The sequence below is a fragment of the Lactuca serriola genome, chromosome 2, assembly GCF_051521515.1.
Source record: "Lactuca serriola cultivar US96UC23 chromosome 2, Lser_US96UC23_V15, whole genome shotgun sequence".
Taxonomy (NCBI): Eukaryota; Viridiplantae; Streptophyta; class Magnoliopsida; order Asterales; family Asteraceae; genus Lactuca; species Lactuca serriola.
Genome location: NC_136409.1, coordinates 223,223,156 through 223,241,832, shown reverse-complemented (window position 1 = coordinate 223,241,832; position 18,677 = coordinate 223,223,156). Strand labels below are relative to the sequence as shown.

General features: G+C 35.2%; 3 protein-coding genes across 4 annotated transcripts; 1 reads left to right on the top strand and 2 right to left on the bottom strand.

Moving 5' to 3' along the window:
* The first annotated feature begins 8,643 nt into the window (after positions 1–8,643).
* Positions 8,644–10,630, top strand: LOC145088675 (superoxide dismutase [Mn], mitochondrial-like). The gene is made up of 6 exons (XM_079027062.1): positions 8,644–9,058; positions 9,434–9,480; positions 9,551–9,676; positions 9,812–9,868; positions 10,018–10,095; positions 10,207–10,630. Exons 1-6 carry the CDS (start codon positions 8,770–8,772, stop codon positions 10,297–10,299), a joined length of 690 nt encoding a protein of 229 aa, XP_078883188.1. The 5' UTR covers positions 8,644–8,769; the 3' UTR covers positions 10,300–10,630.
* A 99-nt stretch (positions 10,631–10,729) lies between these two features.
* LOC145088674 (N2,N2-dimethylguanosine tRNA methyltransferase) lies at positions 10,730–12,795 on the bottom strand. Of its 2 annotated transcripts, none has more exons than XM_079027061.1 (6): positions 12,143–12,795; positions 11,863–12,063; positions 11,669–11,769; positions 11,385–11,545; positions 11,232–11,294; positions 10,730–11,118 (listed from the first exon to the last, which is right to left on the bottom strand). In XM_079027061.1, the coding sequence occupies exons 1-6, from the start codon at positions 12,754–12,756 to the stop codon at positions 11,008–11,010; spliced, it is 1,251 nt and encodes a 416-aa protein (XP_078883187.1). In that variant the 5' UTR covers positions 12,757–12,795; the 3' UTR covers positions 10,730–11,007. The 2 variants fall into 2 exon arrangements, with proteins under 2 accessions (XP_078883187.1, XP_078883186.1); XM_079027060.1 differs by having other exon boundaries at positions 11,385–11,585; positions 11,673–11,769; positions 12,143–12,792.
* Positions 12,796–14,063: 1,268 nt separating this feature from the next.
* On the bottom strand, positions 14,064–17,004 carry LOC145088676 (beta-fructofuranosidase, soluble isoenzyme I-like). Its single transcript, XM_079027063.1, has 7 exons — positions 16,586–17,004; positions 16,412–16,420; positions 15,353–16,209; positions 15,097–15,258; positions 14,753–14,988; positions 14,576–14,663; positions 14,064–14,455 (listed from the first exon to the last, which is right to left on the bottom strand). The coding sequence occupies exons 1-7, from the start codon at positions 16,908–16,910 to the stop codon at positions 14,264–14,266; spliced, it is 1,869 nt and encodes a 622-aa protein (XP_078883189.1). The 5' UTR covers positions 16,911–17,004; the 3' UTR covers positions 14,064–14,263.
* Positions 17,005–18,677: the final 1,673 nt, after the last annotated feature.

Below are 18,677 nucleotides of genomic sequence, written 5' to 3'. Positions count from 1 at the left end.
TAGATAAGAATCCCCAATTAAACACCCAAATGAGAAATTAGGGCTAGGATCCAGCAACATTAATTGCAATTTAGAAGAGGGATGCCGTAATCTAAACAACAAATAATTTGAAGGTAAGTGAATGATGATTCACTAATTTCCACCATGAAAAACGAAACAGAAATTAAGTTTTAAATGTATTGAAAACTACTAGATCTTTTGAGATTCATTGAACTTTTCAATGGCATGTTTAAATCTCGATATGCCCTTCAAGTTTGTGACTGGGATACCGATGATCACAAACAAGGTGTGAATAACCCTACAAATGTACTTGGTACTCTCGATGTTACAAATCACCTAAGAAATGTGTCGGTTATCCACATACGCTCTATTGATCTATGATAAACATCGGGTCACCCTTTGCCAACATTGCTAGTCCATATTAGTGTGTCGGTTATCCATGCACGCTCCACTAACGACTTGACAAGGGTACAAAGTGTAATTTAATGGAAGAACATCATTTTCACATTTTTCCTAAAGTAACTAAGATTGAGAATTTTATAAAAACATTTAGTTACTTTATTAATCATTATAGTTTTAATGAGGATTTAGTTGCCCTATCCTACCCGTTCGGCTAACGACCCTCCACCAATCAAGGAAGTGGTGGGTGAGAGTAAACACCCATTAAACTACCATTTTATAAGCAGCAACCTTATACCCCCTTATAGATTGGCTTCGTGAATGAGGCCTACTAACGCTAAGACTAGCTTAATCTTATATATATATATATATATATATATATATATATATATATAAAATTAATCTTATAATATTATAATAGTATGAATGTGTATTTTAAACATTTCAAAATACTAGGGTTTTAATCAAATTTAAAATTTTCAAAAATTAATACCTTTTAATTTTAAAATCTTAAATATTAAAACTTTGATTTAATAATTATCCAAATCTAAACAATTAATTTAAATTATTAAATCTTGGAGGATTATCTATTAAATTAAACAATTAATTTAACCTAATCCCTTCATCCCCTAAAATTCGAAAATTTGGGATGGGGTAATTCAAAGATCTTTAATTATCTATTTAAACAATTAAAGGGATAATTACAAAAGATGGCATTATCCTAATCCCTAAAGTCTTGGAATCTTATCTTGGGGAATAAGGCATTTTCAAAAACCCTAGGGTTAGACAACCTTAATTTCGAAATCTTGATGCCAAAGGAAAGAGTTTAAGAGACACTAACAAAATTCGAAAACTAGGGTTTTGGAACCCTAATTTCGAAAATCCAAGCCCTAGGGTTTATTAGCCATAAACCTTAATTTGTCAAGTTCCTACTATTGTATAAAATCCAATTGAAAACAAAACCAAAGGCTCTGATATCACTGATGAGTTTTATACAAACAATCATATGTGTGCATGCAACCGTAATTTGGATCTATGTTTTCACTATTAGACATACAACTTATGAACACAAAAAGAAACCTAGCATGCATCTACTATTTTCGAAATTCACAAAAAAGAATAGAATACATACCTTTTGTTGATATATAGTAATAACAACTAAATCTTGAAGGTACTTTGCTCTTGAGAACAAGTACCACAATTGTAGTACCTCTAATGGCTCACAAACACACTTGAGTGAGAGGATGAATATGAGAGAGAGTAGGGAAGGTAACAAGCTCCAAAAATTAGGCTCTACTAGGGTTTCTCCAAGGTTGGACGAATTCTAGTGCCTAAGGGGGTCTATTTATACTTGAGGCTAACTAGGGTTTCAGGGTGGGAACCCTAATCCCTTAACTTACGCCTTGTTCCCGAGTTCCACTTAAGGAGAGAAATGGGAGGATACGGAGGGAAAGTGAGGGGTGTCGAAGGAAAATCGTGTTCCTGAGTTTCATTAATGGAAGGAAAGTGAGGGGAGGGGAAGGATTTTGGAGTCATATTTTCCTTCCAAATTTTCCTCCCAAATTGGGCGGATTTGGGAAGAAAGTGAGGGGAAGGAAAATTTTAAGTTTTATTTTATTTTTCCTCCTAACTCGGGAACACAAAAACTAAAAATTTTCCTTTAATTTCCTTTCTTTTCCTTCAAAATCGGGAACACAGAATAATGAATATTTTCCTTCACCTCCCTTTCTTTCTGTCAAAAATTTTCTTCCCTTTCCTTTAATGAATTTACAAAAAAACTCGGGAACAAGGCGTTAGGGTCTAAGCAAGTCCATGGACCTCCTATCCTTTAGACTTGGACGAAAACTCCTAGAGCCTCTAGGATTTTAGGCCCTTGCCTAATAAGGTGATCCATTGGCCCAAAGCCTCAACTATCAAATAATTACAAAACAGCCCCTGCACTTTTAATCAGTTCCTTCAATCCCAAAATTATTTCCAAATTAATTTCTGATTAAATACTAATTAATAATATGATTCCAAATTAATATATTATTCATATAATATATTAATAAATCATATTTAAAACCCAACTTATTATTCTTAACAATAAATCAGCCTCCCTCCTCAACAATCATCTTGTCTAGTCACCAATGTGAAGGCAACCCAAAAGGACCATGCTACTATCGGGTCAAGTACATCCTAATTATAGCTATAGGCTTAGACACTTAATCTAACAGTAACATCTATTTTTCCAGGTATTTGCTTTTAGACCTTTGAGTTATGAATTGTTTGCAAAATGGGTCCCCAAGGGCAATTCCATGACTTTTGGGTGTAGCTTGAGACTCCACCCTCGCGAATGACGATGGAATGTTATTGGCTCTTTTTCTCCACTACGCCACCCACTACTCATCTTTCCCTTGGTCCCCTACACACCTCACATGATTTAACTTTGGCCAATCTTCTTCAAGCTTCAAATGGATAGTTCAAGTCCATCTTATTTGATCCATGACCTATCTTCATAAGCCCACTTCATCCAAGTTTTCAACATTTTAAGCCTAATTCCTATTTGATGGATCTGCAAAACCCAATGAAGCCTCTAAAGCCCACAAAGCCCATCTCCAAGCTAATCCACAACCACAATGAGCTCCAAAGCCCTGCAAAATACCTCATGCAAAATAGAAAGTACCTGACACGATCCATGATAAAGAAAATAAAGAATATACAATGCAATACTAATAAAATGGGGTAAAAATTCTAAAATAAACTATAAAAAAGAAGATAATAAAATAAACTATCAGTTGTGGGGCTCGTCAATTTCTTTCCATGCATATAAAGATCACCGAAAATGGAGTTGAAATGAAGAAGTTATGATTGTTTGAAGTTGGAGTAGATTTGGGTAAAACCCTTCACCACGAGGTGAAGAGCATATCCTCATGATGTGACGAGTCATCACGAGGTGATAAGCAGGTTGCCACGAGGTGATCATTGGGCAACCCATGCCCATGAATTTTTAGGGTTTTCTATGTATTTAAAGGATGGTTCCATGTTTTTAGGGTATTTTTCTATCCTCCATCGTATTTAAAACCTCTTGAAAGAAACCCTAGCCTCCCTTTCACCACTTTGAGCCTCCCCTCTTCTCTTTCATCCATTTATGAGTTTTTATGGTGCCTTGAAGAAGAAGAAGATGCTCTTGGTGTATTGCTTCATCTAGGAACCTCTCCCTCATCATCTTAAGTAGCTTTTGGACCCTTGTACGTCCTCAAGCTTCCACCTTTTGTGTCCAAGCATGCTAGATCTAGGTTTTTGTTTATTTCCCTCCATGTTTGAGGTGATTTGAATGAGGGGATCTCATAAAGTTATCAACTTTATGAGTCCTTAAGGTTCCTTGGTGGCCTCCTGTCACAGATCTGGAGGATTTTTGAGTTATGAGTTCCATGCATAAGATTTGATCTCATTTTTCTCCATTTTAACCTAGTTTGAGTTATAGACTTGCATTGGACATGCTTGTTTGTAAAGATACGATTTTTATGTTGGAATAGAAGAAAGAAAACCTTCTAGATAGTATGAAATGGTTGCTTGAAGGATTAAGATCCTAACCCATTAAGCTATGAGAATTCAGTTTTCACGACGTGACAGTCTGCTTGCCATAATGTGACGATTGGTGTCACCACGACTATTTTGTCGTGAAGCTGCTAAGACATGACCAATGGGTAGCCACGACATGGATGTCGTATAGGGTTGAATTTGACTGTTGTGTTTTGATCTGTTTGACTTTTGGTCAAACTTTGAGGAGGTGTTAAGCTATAGTATGAGGTTTAGCTTGTGTTTGGTTTAGCATGTTTGTGTAGCTGATTCTATGAGACTTTGGGTAGTGGGTTTTAGCTCTCCATTCAGGTGAGTTTTTTCATTGTATTACCTATGTCATAGTGGTGCACATGCTAGACTTGTTGATTCTTATTTCCTGATAGTTGTTATATGTGTATCTGAGTTGTTAACAACTCCAGGACTACTAACAGTCCGTTGGATTGTTGATAACTCATAGGGCTATTGTGAGCCCATAAGACTGTTGATAGTCTCATGGTTGCTGATAACCCATAGTTGTTTATATTGTTGTGTTGTATGTAATATTTAGCACTATTGATATTCTCAGGGTTGCTGATAACCCATAATTGATTATTATGTTGTGTTGTATGTGATATATTGGAAAACCCACTAAGCTTTGTGCTTACAGTTGTATATTAAATATTTTTTAGGTACTTATCAGATTACGAAGGCAGGATTGTACACACACCTTAACCGTTTTATGATTCGATATTACATATTGTCTTCTTATAACTTGTGATTTTCGAATTATGGTTTATGTACAAGTGGTTTGACTTCAATGTTACTTTAATAAAAATGAACGCTTATTCTATTTTAAAAATAAAAAATTTATTCAGGAATTTAAAATGTTACAACTTGAGCAAGAAGTATTGTCAAACTTTAAGTATGTGACAATGTCATAATCATCTTATTAAATCCTTTCTACTTAAGGGTGTGTTCGGCAAAACTAGCTGGTAGCAGGTAGCTTGTAGCGTTTTGTTAAACGCTACATGAAGTAACATTTGGATTTGGAGCGTTTTGTTTAACCTAAACGCTAGAAGCTTGTAGTGCCAAACGAGACTTTTTGTTCAAAATGGAGCGTTTTGTTAAACGCTAGAAGCTAGAAGCTCTCAAACGCTCCGTGCCGAACACGCCTTGAAATAAGATTTCACATACACATTTAAGCGCTCTATGATTGATTAATGTTTTAATTTAAAAACAATAATTTAAGTTGTTTCTGATGCATTAGGCTATGTTTGGTGTACTAGTTAAAAAGTTAGCTGATAGCTGAAAAACTAGCTGTTAGCTGAAAAGCTAGCTGATAGTTGAAAGATAAAAAATAACGTTTGGTAAAACTAGTTGAAAAGCTAGTTGAAATATATAAAATTACATAAAATGACATGTAAGAGTATGTGTTTCTATAATTAATTAAGGGGTGTATTTGAAATTTTTTAAAAAAGCTCATAAAAAGCTAGTCTAAGGTTGTGATTGGCGCGCCACAGCTAGCTGATAAACTAGTTTATTTTTCGAGATTTTTTATGTTGTCGTGTTTGGTAAGTCAAAAAGTAGTTTTTAAGCTAACTTATAAGCTAGCTTTTTGAAAAGCTACTTAGACTAGCTTTTTAGAAGTTTTTTTAAAAATTTTCAAATACACCATTTAATTAAATATAGAAACACATACTCCTACATGTTCTTTTATGTAATTTTATATATTTCAGCTAGCTTTTTAGCTAGTTTACCAAACGTTATTTTTTATCAGCTATCAGCTAGTACGCAAAACATATTCAAAAAGCTAGCTGATAAGCTACTTTTTGGTTTACCAAACCCGACAACATAAAAAAGCTCGAAAAATAAATTAGCTTATCAGCTAGCTGTGGCGCGCCAAACACAACCTTAAGCTTAAAGTTTTGAAATACCTTCAATTTTTAACATGGAAGAATTAACTGCACAAAGTTGTTTCACGATATAATTAATCCATGCAAACTGTTCTTTTACAATCTAAAGAAACAAATGCCATTTTTTTTACGATTTGATGTATCATGCTTATAATTGTTTTCCTTTTTAATCCTAACCTCATATATGGTTTGAGTAAAAAGTCAAACCCGCTTTCACTTTGTGATAAATCTCGTTATTGACAATTATAATCCGTGGTTAAACTATATAATTAAGTCGTCAAGGAGGGTTAAAATTTTCTATTTTAGACTTTAGTTCATTCGAAGATTTTGACCTGTATCTCTTAACATGGTTACAATATATAATATATTTTTTTTTCAAATTTAACAATTTTACTTTTTTATTTTATTTTATTTTTTGTATTTATACACATTCATTCTTTATAACCGGATATTGCATGTTAAACCGAGAAAAATAATTTAATAGCGTAGTATAATTTTTAGTTTGTACATATTTAATCATTAATGTTTTTGTACACATCCAATCCTTATGTTTGTTTTCTTTAGCTTTTGCTCATGACATCGTACATGGGACAATCATTAAGGATGTGTTCTAATATGTGACCCGTCTCTTATTTATATCAGTAACCTAATTCACGAATCGGTCAAATAATGTTGGTATCCTAGTTTTCTCCAAACAAAATGTTTTCGACTTTAGTTTCATCTATTTTCATAGCAAACCATAAGTTCAGGGGCGATTAGGGCGGGGGGGGGGGGGTGCAAACCTAATTCACGACTCTTAGCTTTTTGTTAGAGTGTTCTTTTGTTTTGAAAGTATAAATTCAAGTTAAGAGGAAACAATCGTCAAGAATCTCGTTGTCTAGTGAGAGGGGAGACGAATAGAGAAATACATAGCAGAACTAATAAGTGCTTTCTGGTGATGTTAGGAACATAATGGTGAGGAAGAAAAAACTCATGAGGAAACGTTGAGAGGGGAAGGGGAGAAGATCGTGTGAGGTAAACACTAGGTTATAAGATTTTCTTTTGACAAAATTGCAAGAATGGTCCCTGTGGTTAGGTGGAAATTGCCACTTTGGGCCAAAAAGGTTTGTGCTAGCACTCGTGGTCCACATGTTTTCATTTTGTTGCGACTTTGGTCCATTTGTCTTGATTTTTTTATAAAATGACGATTTTACCCTTTGTTTTTTCTTTTTTTAGTTTTTTTATTATAAAAATTAAAAAAGGAAAAAGAAAAAAGAAAGTAGCCCTCCTCTCTCTCTCTCTCTCGTTCTTGATTTTGATCTCCGGCGAAGAAAGGAGGTTGCCGACCACCACCTTCGCAGCCCCTCCCTGCCTCCCTCCGGTTGTGCAGGACCACCAAACACCCATCCCTTCACCCTCCTATCTCTAACAAATCGACCCCAGTTATCTCCCCCTCGATTTTCAGTCGTGAAACGCTCCCATCATCTTCTTCTTGAACTTGTTCCTCACCTGCACCACCACTCTACCATTCAAGACCACTAAGTTTTGGAAAATCAAGAAAAAAATCAAGATTTTGAGATTAAAAAAATCAAAACTAATATTCCTCCACCAGCACCGACTCAACCTCCAAATCGACCACCATCTGAACCCTTAGTCTTAATCTTGCCATTGCAGATCCACCTGCAACTTGAGAACCAGAAGCAGAAAGACGAAAAATCTCTAAAAAACGATTATCATTGTAAACCATTTGTGTGTATATGTGTTCGACCCTCCAAACACATACACACACCCACACACACACACAAAAAAAATTCCTTTTATCACATCAAGATTCATGAACAAAAATCGGACATAGAAATCGACCAATCGAAGCTATCCTGAAACTCTTAACCTATTCAATTTGCTAGAGGTGGTGGTGACGAATCAGATCTGAAAACCAAGCTGAGAAATAATCCCATCTTCGGGAGGCTGTCAAACTCCGGCAGATTGCCATGACCACCACTGCCTTTACCACCGGACTTCTCTTCCTCCATCGGCAGCTCAATGGTTACAGAAAGAGAACAGAGAGGTCGGCGTCGTGGTTTTTTATAGGGGAAAGGTTGGTCTGCAAATTTTGTTTCTGATTGAAGAAAGAAATTAGGAACAATAAATCTTATTGGATCTGTTATATTGTTTTCTTATACTGATTGAAGAAAGAAATCAAAAGGGTGTTCTATTAATTAAAGAACCCTAAATCTAACTGTATTTTTCGATTTCTTTCTGGGGATGATGAAGAAGTTGCAGGTGAATGATTTTGAATAAGAAAATGAAGGTAGGTGGGTTCTGATGAAAAACAACGAAGAGAGAGAGAGAGAGAGAGAGAGAGAGAGAGAGAGAGAGAGAGAGAGAGAGAGAGAGAGAGAGAGAGAGAGAGGAGGGCAACTTTCTTTTTTCTTTTTCCTTTTTTAATTTTTATAATAAAAAAACTAAAAAAAGAAAAAACAAAGGGTAAAATCGTCATTTTATAAAAAAATCAAGACAAATGGACCAAACTCGCAACAAAATGAAAACCTGTGGACCACGAGTGCTAACACAAACCCTTTTGGCCTAAAGTAACAATTTCCACCTAATCACAGAGACCATTCTTGCAATTTTGTCTTTTCTTTTAGACTTTAGTTCATTTGGAGATTTTGACTTGTATTTCTATTTTCTAGAGAAGGTTAGGTGACAATATATAATATAAAAATATAAAAATATAAAAAATAAAATGATATTTGAAAACTAGGGGTCAAAACTATAAACTAAGAGAAGTGTAGTGTCGTGCGGACTGCGCAGGGAAGTATATAGATTAGTACGGTGCACACAGATTCCATTTGGAAACTTAGAACCATTTCGCTGCCAAATATAAGTCTTTGTGTACTTGGATTTCTATCAATTCAATTGATTCGCAGAACAAATGGCTCTTCGAACACTAGTCAGTAGTGGGAAAACCCTAGTTCGATTCTCCAGGTTCCAGCAACAGATTCGTGGACTGCAGACGTTTACGCTTCCGGATCTCGCCTACGATTATGGCGCTCTGGAGCCGGTGATTAGCGGAGAGATTATGCAGCTCCATCACCAAAAACACCACCAGACTTACATTACCAACTACAATAAGGCTCTCGAGCAGCTTGATGACGCCATCGCTAAGGGTGATGCCTCCACTGCCGTCAAATTGCAGAGCGCCATTAAGTTCAATGGCGGAGGTTCGATTCTTATCCTTTTCTCCATCCAATTATCTTATTTCCAGTACAGATATTTTATCTTTTTGTCGGTAGTTTCCGTCGAACCAGTTCAACAACTTCTTACAGCGAGTTGTTCTAAAATAGGAAGCTGCATATTGATCCCTAACTTGATATGGATTTCAAGTTCTAATAGCTGCTACCTACACCATACTTGAGAACAAGAACGTCAAATAGAATATTGTAGTTGAACTTGCAACATGATATATATCAATTCATAGTATGCAGTTACTGATATGTTTGATTAATTGGTTCTAGGGATTTTTATTGAAGTGAATTATACATTGCGTTTTCTGGCTGTCCTAGATTGATTTATCCCCTTTTTGTTTGTGTAATCAGGTCATGTGAATCACTCAATTTTTTGGAAGAATCTTGCTCCTACAAGTGTAAGTCTCTGTTTCCTGATAGTTGAAGGATGATTCTGAGTGAAAGGCTGAATTTTGTTTTTGTTTGCAGGAAGGTGGTGGTGAGGCACCACATGGTTCTTTGGGGTGGGCTATTGACCAACACTTTGGTTCAATGGAAAAGTTGATTGCCAAGATGAATGCTGAAGGTGCTGCTGTGCAGGGGTCTGGATGGGTGGTATGTTATGTTCATCTATTATTTCTCTTATCAATCAATCAATCAATCATCTTGGGATATTATTATTATTATTGTTATTATCATCTGTTGGTTTACTTTTTTAAAATCGTGATATAATATGACTACTACTGGCAGTGGCTTGCAGTGGACAAGGAGTTGAAAAGGCTTGTGGTTGAGACAACTGCAAACCAGGTATACATGCAATTCACATTAAGTGATTATAACAAATCTTGTTGAGCCTTTTACTGAATAAATTATCTAAAAAAATTTCTACATTAATAATACAAGTAGTTGATAGATTAGATTATTAAGTATGTATCTGGTTGTGACTTGTGGTGCAGGACCCCCTGGTTACAAAAGGTGCAACTTTGGTTCCTCTGCTTGGCATAGACGTTTGGGAGCATGCATACTACTTACAGGTAGTTAGTTAATCATCATATAAAATTTTTATTGTCTAGCAAATAAAATTCTCCTGTTTGTTCCACTTAAACGATCAATTGATGATATAGTTAAATGTTTGAATGATGCAGTACAAAAATGTAAGACCAGATTATTTGAAGAATATTTGGAAAGTCATCAACTGGAAGTATGCAAGCCAAGTCTATGAGAAAGAATGCCCTTAAAAGGAAGAGTTTTGACACTTCACCTACTACACACACGATGGCAGGTGTATGCTTCATTTGAACATGCATGTAATAAGTAAAGTCCCATTTTTCCTTGGGACTTGGCCTTTGTGTATGTATGCAAATTGCAAAACATGTATAAACCCATGTCCTGTTGTTTTGCTTTTTGCTTCTTGCTTCTTGTAAACTCCCTTTTCTAGTTTCTGTGCGTTCAAAAAAACTAACAGTTGATCCTGGTTTATGTTTGTTGGTTGTTGGTTACAAAATCATCCTACTGATACTGTAAACATTTGGGTTACTTGTTTATTCCACTGATTTCAAGTTATTATTATTTTTTCTTTCTTGTATTTCTATATAGAAATATTCTCTCTCTACTCTTTAACTAAATATATGTTTTGTGGTTTGTTATTTAATATTTGTCTACCAAACAGATATTTAGAGGAGATTTCCATTTCCTGCCAACTTAACACACAAGTTATTTCAATTCTTTCAAATTGCTGAAAATGTTTTTGTTTCCTGAGGTTGTGATTGTCTATTGGCACCCGCAGCACCAAACCCTAGGTTACCTAGGGTTCAATCCATCACCATTGACCATTGACCATTGAGAAAGAAAGCAACATCGACTCTATATCATATTCTTGTATATTCTGATCAAAGTAACCATTCCCAATCAATGTCTGTTTCTCTACAACATCTTTGGTAAAAAACTCACAACTGTTGCTGTTGGAGTCCCTTCACGATCCTAATACACTCCGACATGGGACAATTTGTCTTGATCGCATTATTCGAAATGTGGGATCTACTAACACCATATCCCTCCTACAATATAAAGTATAAAGTAGCATATGAGCCATAGCAATATCAAAACATCATATATTGACATAACAAAGATAATAAGATGATAATATATTTACATCTCTTTGTGGGAGTACCTGGTGAATGGCATTCATTACTGTCACAATAGGAGGAGAATTGACCTTAGCACGACTTGCTATCTGTTACATACATACATACATCCATCCATCACAAAACATAATATCACAAGGAAAGATGAAAAATAACAGTATGAAGAAATATGAACCTACCTCATCAAGTTTGATGAAACCAAATGATAAATCGGGATTACTTTCATCAATCATCCGCTTCAACAGCTTATCAAGATCATTTATGGTGTCATTGCCCACCCATCCCCATTCTCCTGCCAAACTAAGCATTTCTGCAAGATACTCTGCACAATGAAGAGGCCCTGTCCAAAGTGGCCCGCAAACAACCAGTGAATCAGGGACCTGTGAGTTGTAACATCTTCAGATACATTTAATTTAACCCACATCATAACAAACTAAAAAACAAGAAAAAGATGAAATCATACATACATCTGATCCACAAGGACACTTTATCTGACCAAGCTTGTCCCACGAAATAGCTTGAGAGTTTCCACAACAATCACAGTAGCAGATAAACCCATAATGCCTGTTGGTGTTGCACAAAAATATTAGAAGCTAAGCTATGTTGTAGAAACACAATTGCACTAACAGAAATTACTGTAACAAGTAGTAGTAGTACATGCCATGGGGCGGCTTTCCTCGGTTTACACGTAGCAAAACTCTGAAGACAGGACCATGATATGAATAATATGAGAAAAGTGGTGATACATGATAACCCAAAACAGAAGCCTCACGCACTGCACCTCCTATTAGCATCCGTAACCCGATTTCATTTGAGTATGGCAGCGGCCGAATATACGCTCCATAAGCAGCTAAAGAACTAAACCATAATAATACGAAACGAGCTTAATACAATGATAGTCTAAAAGATCAGGTATTGTTATGAGGTAAAAACTCACTGGTTAGGACGATGGCCACCGGAAGAGAACCCGTCGGTTGACGTAACGTAAAGCAATCCACCAAGCTTAACAACATCAAATGCACACCTGAAGAAACTGGAATCACTCCCAAACGAATCAACATCAATGAAATCGAAATAATCCCTCTCCACATATCTCTCCGCCAAAACTCGATTCGCAACTGAATGAATCACCTTCCACCTCCCCTCCTCCTCACTCGAAACTGTCGATAAATTCGATACTATAACACCGTTGCAATCTTCATTTGCGTCGTTGGCCAACACGAAATCCGCTTGGGCTTCAGATAAGTAACGCAGGGATCGAATTCCACAACCGCACATTGCATCAAGAACTCGTAGGTTATCGTTTTTCTTCTTATATAGAGCAGCAGCGAGAACACCGAGATCCCGGCCGGTAGCACTTTCGTGCCTGAAGAAGGTGTCTCCGATTTCAAAATCGAAACCCCTTTCGGTTTCATAGCCAGACCTCGAAGCGACAGCGGAGAGAGGGAGAAGACTAAATGGTCTGTGGTTAGCGTTTTGCGGATATGAATTGAGTTTTAGGGTTTTGGAGTGGAAAGGGGATGATAGGGTTGTTGGACACAGAGATACCATGGCGGGAAGAAAACAAGTTTTTATGTCATTTCAACGGGCTTTGTTATGTTTATAAGCATTGGAGTACATTCTATAAAAAAGACAAAACGGATAATTTTTATGGTTACATTTTGTCCCTAAATTATTTTTTCGTGTTTTATTAACCATGAACGTGTACATTATACGAGTATAATCGGTAATAATGGGTTTTGTTGGTTTTCGACGTTTTTTCCGGTCAAATATGAGTTTTTCGGTTATTTCTCCGGCCAAACTCGATTTTCCAACATTGTAAAACCTTGGATTTGCATTCAAATCAAATCAACGAAAGAAGTCTGCTAAATTCTCAGCAATAACTCCTCCTAATCTATAACCAGAAACTTTCATCTCTTTAATCCCAAACAACCCAAAGATCTCTCCAGCAAAATTACAGCAACTTCAATAAATGTTGATATTGTCTTGAAAAACCCTTACCGATTGTACACCTTTCCTCCTTCAACTTCACTTTCTTCTTCACACAACTTGTCAATAAGAACCCTAAGATCTTCCTTGGTAAATTCCAATCCCTCCTATACCCTTCGAGTAAACCAATCTCATTTAATATAACCCAGAAATATTGCATTCTTTATCATATGAATGGAACCAGAGGATCCAACAGTGATATCAATCTTTTGTTGGAGAACGTTTTCGATTAGCCCTGATTCTTTAACTACAACCCTAATTTGCTCATTCATGGCGTCGATTGCATTGTTTCTTACAATCATTTGGGTCAAGTTATGTTTCCTAGTTTAGAGCTTGGTGTCTGCAATCGATTTTGAGAGAAGAAGAGGGAAACGGCGACCTTACCGGAGAAATCCTAGACGAGATCGGAAACTACAGAAACCTCACGATGAGCTCCCATCGGATCTTGCCGACTGTGCAAAGCTCCCGATAGTACAACTTCATCGAATCAATCCTTGTAGAAATCGGAAGGAAACATATCGACCAAAGAAGGGAGATGGTGTAGTCGGTGACGGAGAGGGGCTATACGCCGGAGATATCGTCAGAAACAACGCCGAAAAACCAAGTTTGACCGGAGAAGATGACCGAAAAACTTATTTTAACGTCGAAAACCGGCAAAATTCACTATTACCAGTTATACGGGTATAATGTACACGTTTCAACAAGTTCAAGGGTTAATAAAACACAAAAGATAATTTAATGGCCAAAAAATAAGCTATCTATTAGTAATACATTATAAAAAAGCAATACATTATAAAAACCTTTTGATAAGATGCTCTAAGTTACCTTATATCCCTTCATGCCTTCATGGAATTAATGAAACTACTACATAGCTTCAAAGCAGAACAAACTCATTTTTTATTATCATGAATTTTATATGTTTTACAGATGATATAAACAACAATTTTGTAATAAATATAATTGCAAACCAACCAAAAATCATCAACATAACACGGTTTGGTTTTTTATTTACCTAAAAAGAAAATGAAATACACAACTACATAATATAATAAAAGAGTTGGATAAATAATTAAAAAGGGTAAGGTTGAACTCGTGCATAACCCATTTGCCAGATCTTGAGAGATGCCTTCACACTTGTTCCAGTTGCATTGTTGAACAAGAAGATCTTTGCTCCATCGTATATTGCCTTTGTGGGATACACTCTTGATGTCATTACTATCCTTCCTCCCATTGCAAACCCCTCCACTACCGAATGATCCACCTGATTTTTATTATAAAACAAAACAACAAATATTATTAAACAAAAAGAACATCCATATTAGAACTACCATAACAATCTACTTACAAAAAAAAATGATATATCATATATAATTACACATACCAGTAACCTCATTGTGAGTTCTTCACCATCAAGAACAGGTACACTGCTCCCATATACCACTCTCTCTCCATCATAATCCAGTGATGACCTGTATTATATAAATTAGACCAAAAAAACTTACTTAATTTCAACATTATATATATAATGGTTTTTCGTAAAATTAATGTTTTTTATTACCTTAGCTTATCGGTACAAAAATGTGTTGTGACACCACCATCATTACTTTTTGCAATGTAGAAATAAACCGGTGTTAATTCTGAACGTGCCTCGTCAGCAAGAACCGCAATCCCAAATGGTCCCAAAATTCCCCTATCGGTTGCACCCGAGCTTGTGGTGCAACCATATTCACCGTTTGTGTCACTTGTCAGGCTTAATGACTTTGGATCCACCTCAAATGTCGCAACTATGTCTAACTGTTACATTATTGTTTTTCAAATTTTAATATATGATATTTACAAACTTTACTTTTATATTATATATAAGCATAGAATATAATAAAATTGACATTTATTTCTGTCTACCTGTGTAGCATGACCAATATCAAGTGGAACGATAGAACCCGGTTCGAGCCCAATCTCTTTGAATTCACGAACATCGGATCTCAAAGTCTCGATTTCCTCAACGGGCCAATGAAGTAGATGGGTTCCGGTTTTTCTATCTAGCACTACAGTTCTTGCAACATTCTATTAAAAAAACAAAATATTAGAATAAACACCATGTTATTATATCTTATTATGTCACGTTAAAATAAATCAAATATGAAAAAATAAAACGTACGTAAATAGTAGCCCATCCTCTATTAAGGTCCTGATCTGCACTGTCCGATTCTGCAACATAACCCCAGGTGACCCTCCGTTTCTTCAACGGGTCATAAAGACTCTTTGATGCAAAAAACCTCCCGTAATCGACCCGCAATCCAATACCCACGTCTAATTCCGGATTATCCGGGGTCCACTTATCCTTCATTGCATCATATGTCCCAATGGAATACCAATCCATCCCGTGTCCCTCCCAACTTTCTTTAATCACGTGCTTGATATCGCTGCCATATGCAGCAATATCAAGCGCGCTATCATTGATTGTTGACACAGGATAAAAGTCAACACATTCCCACATATCAGTATTGGGAACCGAATGTAAAGGCTCGTCCAACATCACGTAGTTTACAAAATCGGTTGTATGGTAAACAAGTACAAGTCCGGTACGATTTATCTTAGTGCCCATTATCATCCGATGTTTTCCATCGGGACCCGTCCAGACTGTAGACGGGTCTCGATAGTCCTTTAACCCAATCCCTGGTGGAGTGTATAGGATTGGGTTATCCTCGTATTTGACCCACTCTACAAGGAGTGGGTCAGACATGTTCACAGGAACAGCTTTGCATTGTAGTTGCGAGAAATCGTTTGCATTTCCTGTATACAATGCAAAGATTTGACCATTGGGGAGGGCAGTGGTGGACCCAGATAGGACTCCCTCGAAATCATACCATTCGGTTGGGGTCAAGGCAACAGGAAGCTCGAACCAGTTGATCATGTCTTTGGTCACGGCGTGACCCCATGACATATTGCCCCATATTGGAGCGTACGGATTGTATTGATAGAAAAGATGGTACCAACCCATGTGAAATAATGGCCCTAAAATGGAAAAAAAGTACAAAATTACAAACCATCACGATTCATGAATTCGTCATATCGTCTAATTAGGGAAAATTAATATATATAAATAAACAAATAATCAAGATTAATATCATAAACTGTTGTAAACATAAACAAAAGATATTATATTTTACATTTAACCCATGAATATATTAAAAATGTTTACGAAAGAACGACATACCATTGGGATCTGAAGCAGGGAATCCACACAGCAAAACCATCGAGAATCATGAAATAATCCAAGAAAAAAAAATGCAAATTACGACTGGAAATTTCCATGAATAGTTATACTTTAAATCGACATTTGACAATAAATAGAGAGTTAGATGGGAAAATTCTAGAAATTGTAACGTACCGTAGATGAAATTTTTTTGTGGCTGAAAATGGTAAGCTGTTCTTTCCCATGTCAGGCGATCGGACTGAGAGTATCGTCGGGAAGATTTATCCTCCGGCGGGGATGAATTAGCAGCGGTGGTGCTGGTGGAATTTTGTTGGTTCAGGACGATGAGTACAAAAGCTAAAACAAAGAACAGAGAGACCAAAGTGATACTGGAGAGAACCCTGACGAACGACTGTTTTCTCACAGCGCCTTGTTGTAGTTCGGGGTGGTTTAGTAGCGTAGTGTGGTGGTTTGGTGAATGCTCAAGGTCAGTAAAGGGTTCGGTGATGGTGGTTTTCATGGTTGAAGGAAATGGCCAAGTGAGTCGGTGAGTGTACTCCGCCAGTCCGCCTCAGCCACTACTTTCCAGTTACCTTGATGCGCTCAATATTATAAGTAGATTTTTTTAGGGAACTTAGTAATCTAACCATCTATTTGAAAAAAATAATTAAATTTTTTTTAGCAAAAATAATTGGCATTCTAAACCAAAGTCAAAATATTTTTTCTAGCAAGAAAATATATTTCGAACAGAATTTCGGACCAACATTTCGAATTCCAAATTGAAATTTCGGATTTCGAAAATAAAAAAAAAACTTCAAAATTTTAAGAACATATTCGAAATCCAATCAACAATTCCATAATTTCGAAAAAAAATTGTTTTTTACTTAAATATATCAAAAAAATAAACAAACATGATAATGTGAACTATATACGATATTAATGTATAAACTAGATATTTTATTGAAAAATAGTGATATTAAACACTTCAAAATTTACCATCGGAAATTCAAAAGTAAATTATTTAAGAAAAAAAATTAAAAAAGTAAAAGTCTGAAAAATAAACAGTACTCCGTGACAAGACATTGTGAAGAAAATGATTATTTTTCTAACACAAAAATCCAAAAAATAAAAAGATAATAAAATTCAAAATTCAAAAACAAAAATCTTTAAAAAAAAATAAAAGAAAATTCATAAACAAATTAAAATATTATTTTCTTTAAAAAGAAACTCATTTATAATGGTTAGATGACCTTATGTCTTTTATTATTACAAATTATTTTATTTGACGGTTAAGATTTAACCCTTATAAGTTAATTAAAATATTAATTTCTAGTAAAATTAATTTCGACCGTGATTTAAAATAACTTTTGAATGTCGACTTATTATTAAAAGAAATTAAGGACTTTGGACTAATGAGTGGGAGATTACTGTCATTAAATATAAGATCCACTTTAATTTCATAATCTAAGATCTAGAAACCATAAAAAGTATCTTCTTCAATTATATAGGACATGGAGTCGTACGGAATTACAATGATAGAAATATATGATTGTTTATTAATTATTTTCCTGTATAAACGACCACTCCTAGTTGATAGGCATATTGTTGAACTAGGTTAAAACCCGTGGAACCCACGAGTGTTATTTCTAAATTAAATTTAAAAATTAATTATTTAATAAAATAATATTTCAATAATTCTTATAACTTATAAATTGTAATATTGAGTATTTCAATAAATTTTTTAATTTGTAAGTATTTAATTACAAAGTAAATGGGAAGTATTTAATTCGGAATGAAGATTTTTGAAAACTCTTTTTTTTGATGCATGATTCTTGTTGGACATATGCAGATGATGCATTACCAATGTGTGTAATGAAATTAACATAAAATACAACAATATGTAATTATAAAAAAATACAGTAATATGATGGATTAAGTGTGATTTGCTAAAATTGAATAAAACGACATTACAAAAAAGTTGGCTACAAATTTCGAAAAACTTCCTTATAAACAACATTGGAAGTTTTATTTGTGAGTTTGCCATCTTTATCTAAAATTAATAATTTTAATCCCTCTCTGCTCTGAACTCTAGATAAGGCAACATACAATTGTCCATGTGAAAAAACTGGATCTTTCAGAAACAAACCAATACAATTAAAGTTAGTTAAAATGAAATAAATAATAATAATAAAGTAAATGTATTTAAAAAAGTTACAATTATTAATTCGTTTATTAAAATGCATAACAAAATTTGAAAATATTAATTTCTTCATTTATAATATTTTTT

What these genes read in the sequence shown, in the direction of transcription:
- LOC145088674 (XM_079027060.1), bottom strand. Translation starts at nt 12,756, where the DNA reads ATGGTATCTCTGTGTCCAACAACCCTATCATCCCCTTTCCACTCCAAA. An exon ending in GGAAAGCCGCCCCATGGCAT is followed by an intron (nt 11,770 to 11,862) that starts GTACTACTACTA and finishes CAACACCAACAG; the next exon opens with GCATTATGGGTTTATCTGCT. An exon ending in TAATGAATGCCATTCACCAG is followed by an intron (nt 11,119 to 11,231) that starts GTACTCCCACAA and finishes TTTATATTGTAG; the next exon opens with GAGGGATATGGTGTTAGTAG.
- LOC145088675 (XM_079027062.1), top strand. Translation starts at nt 8,770, where the DNA reads ATGGCTCTTCGAACACTAGTCAGTAGTGGGAAAACCCTAGTTCGATTC. An exon ending in TTGAGACAACTGCAAACCAG is followed by an intron (nt 9,869 to 10,017) that starts GTATACATGCAA and finishes CTTGTGGTGCAG; the next exon opens with GACCCCCTGGTTACAAAAGG. An exon ending in AGCATGCATACTACTTACAG is followed by an intron (nt 10,096 to 10,206) that starts GTAGTTAGTTAA and finishes TGAATGATGCAG; the next exon opens with TACAAAAATGTAAGACCAGA.
- LOC145088676 (XM_079027063.1), bottom strand. Translation starts at nt 16,910, where the DNA reads ATGAAAACCACCATCACCGAACCCTTTACTGACCTTGAGCATTCACCA. An exon ending in GAGGATGGGCTACTATTTAC is followed by an intron (nt 15,259 to 15,352) that starts GTACGTTTTATT and finishes TTTTTTTAATAG; the next exon opens with AATGTTGCAAGAACTGTAGT. An exon ending in ATATTGGTCATGCTACACAG is followed by an intron (nt 14,989 to 15,096) that starts GTAGACAGAAAT and finishes ATAATGTAACAG; the next exon opens with TTAGACATAGTTGCGACATT.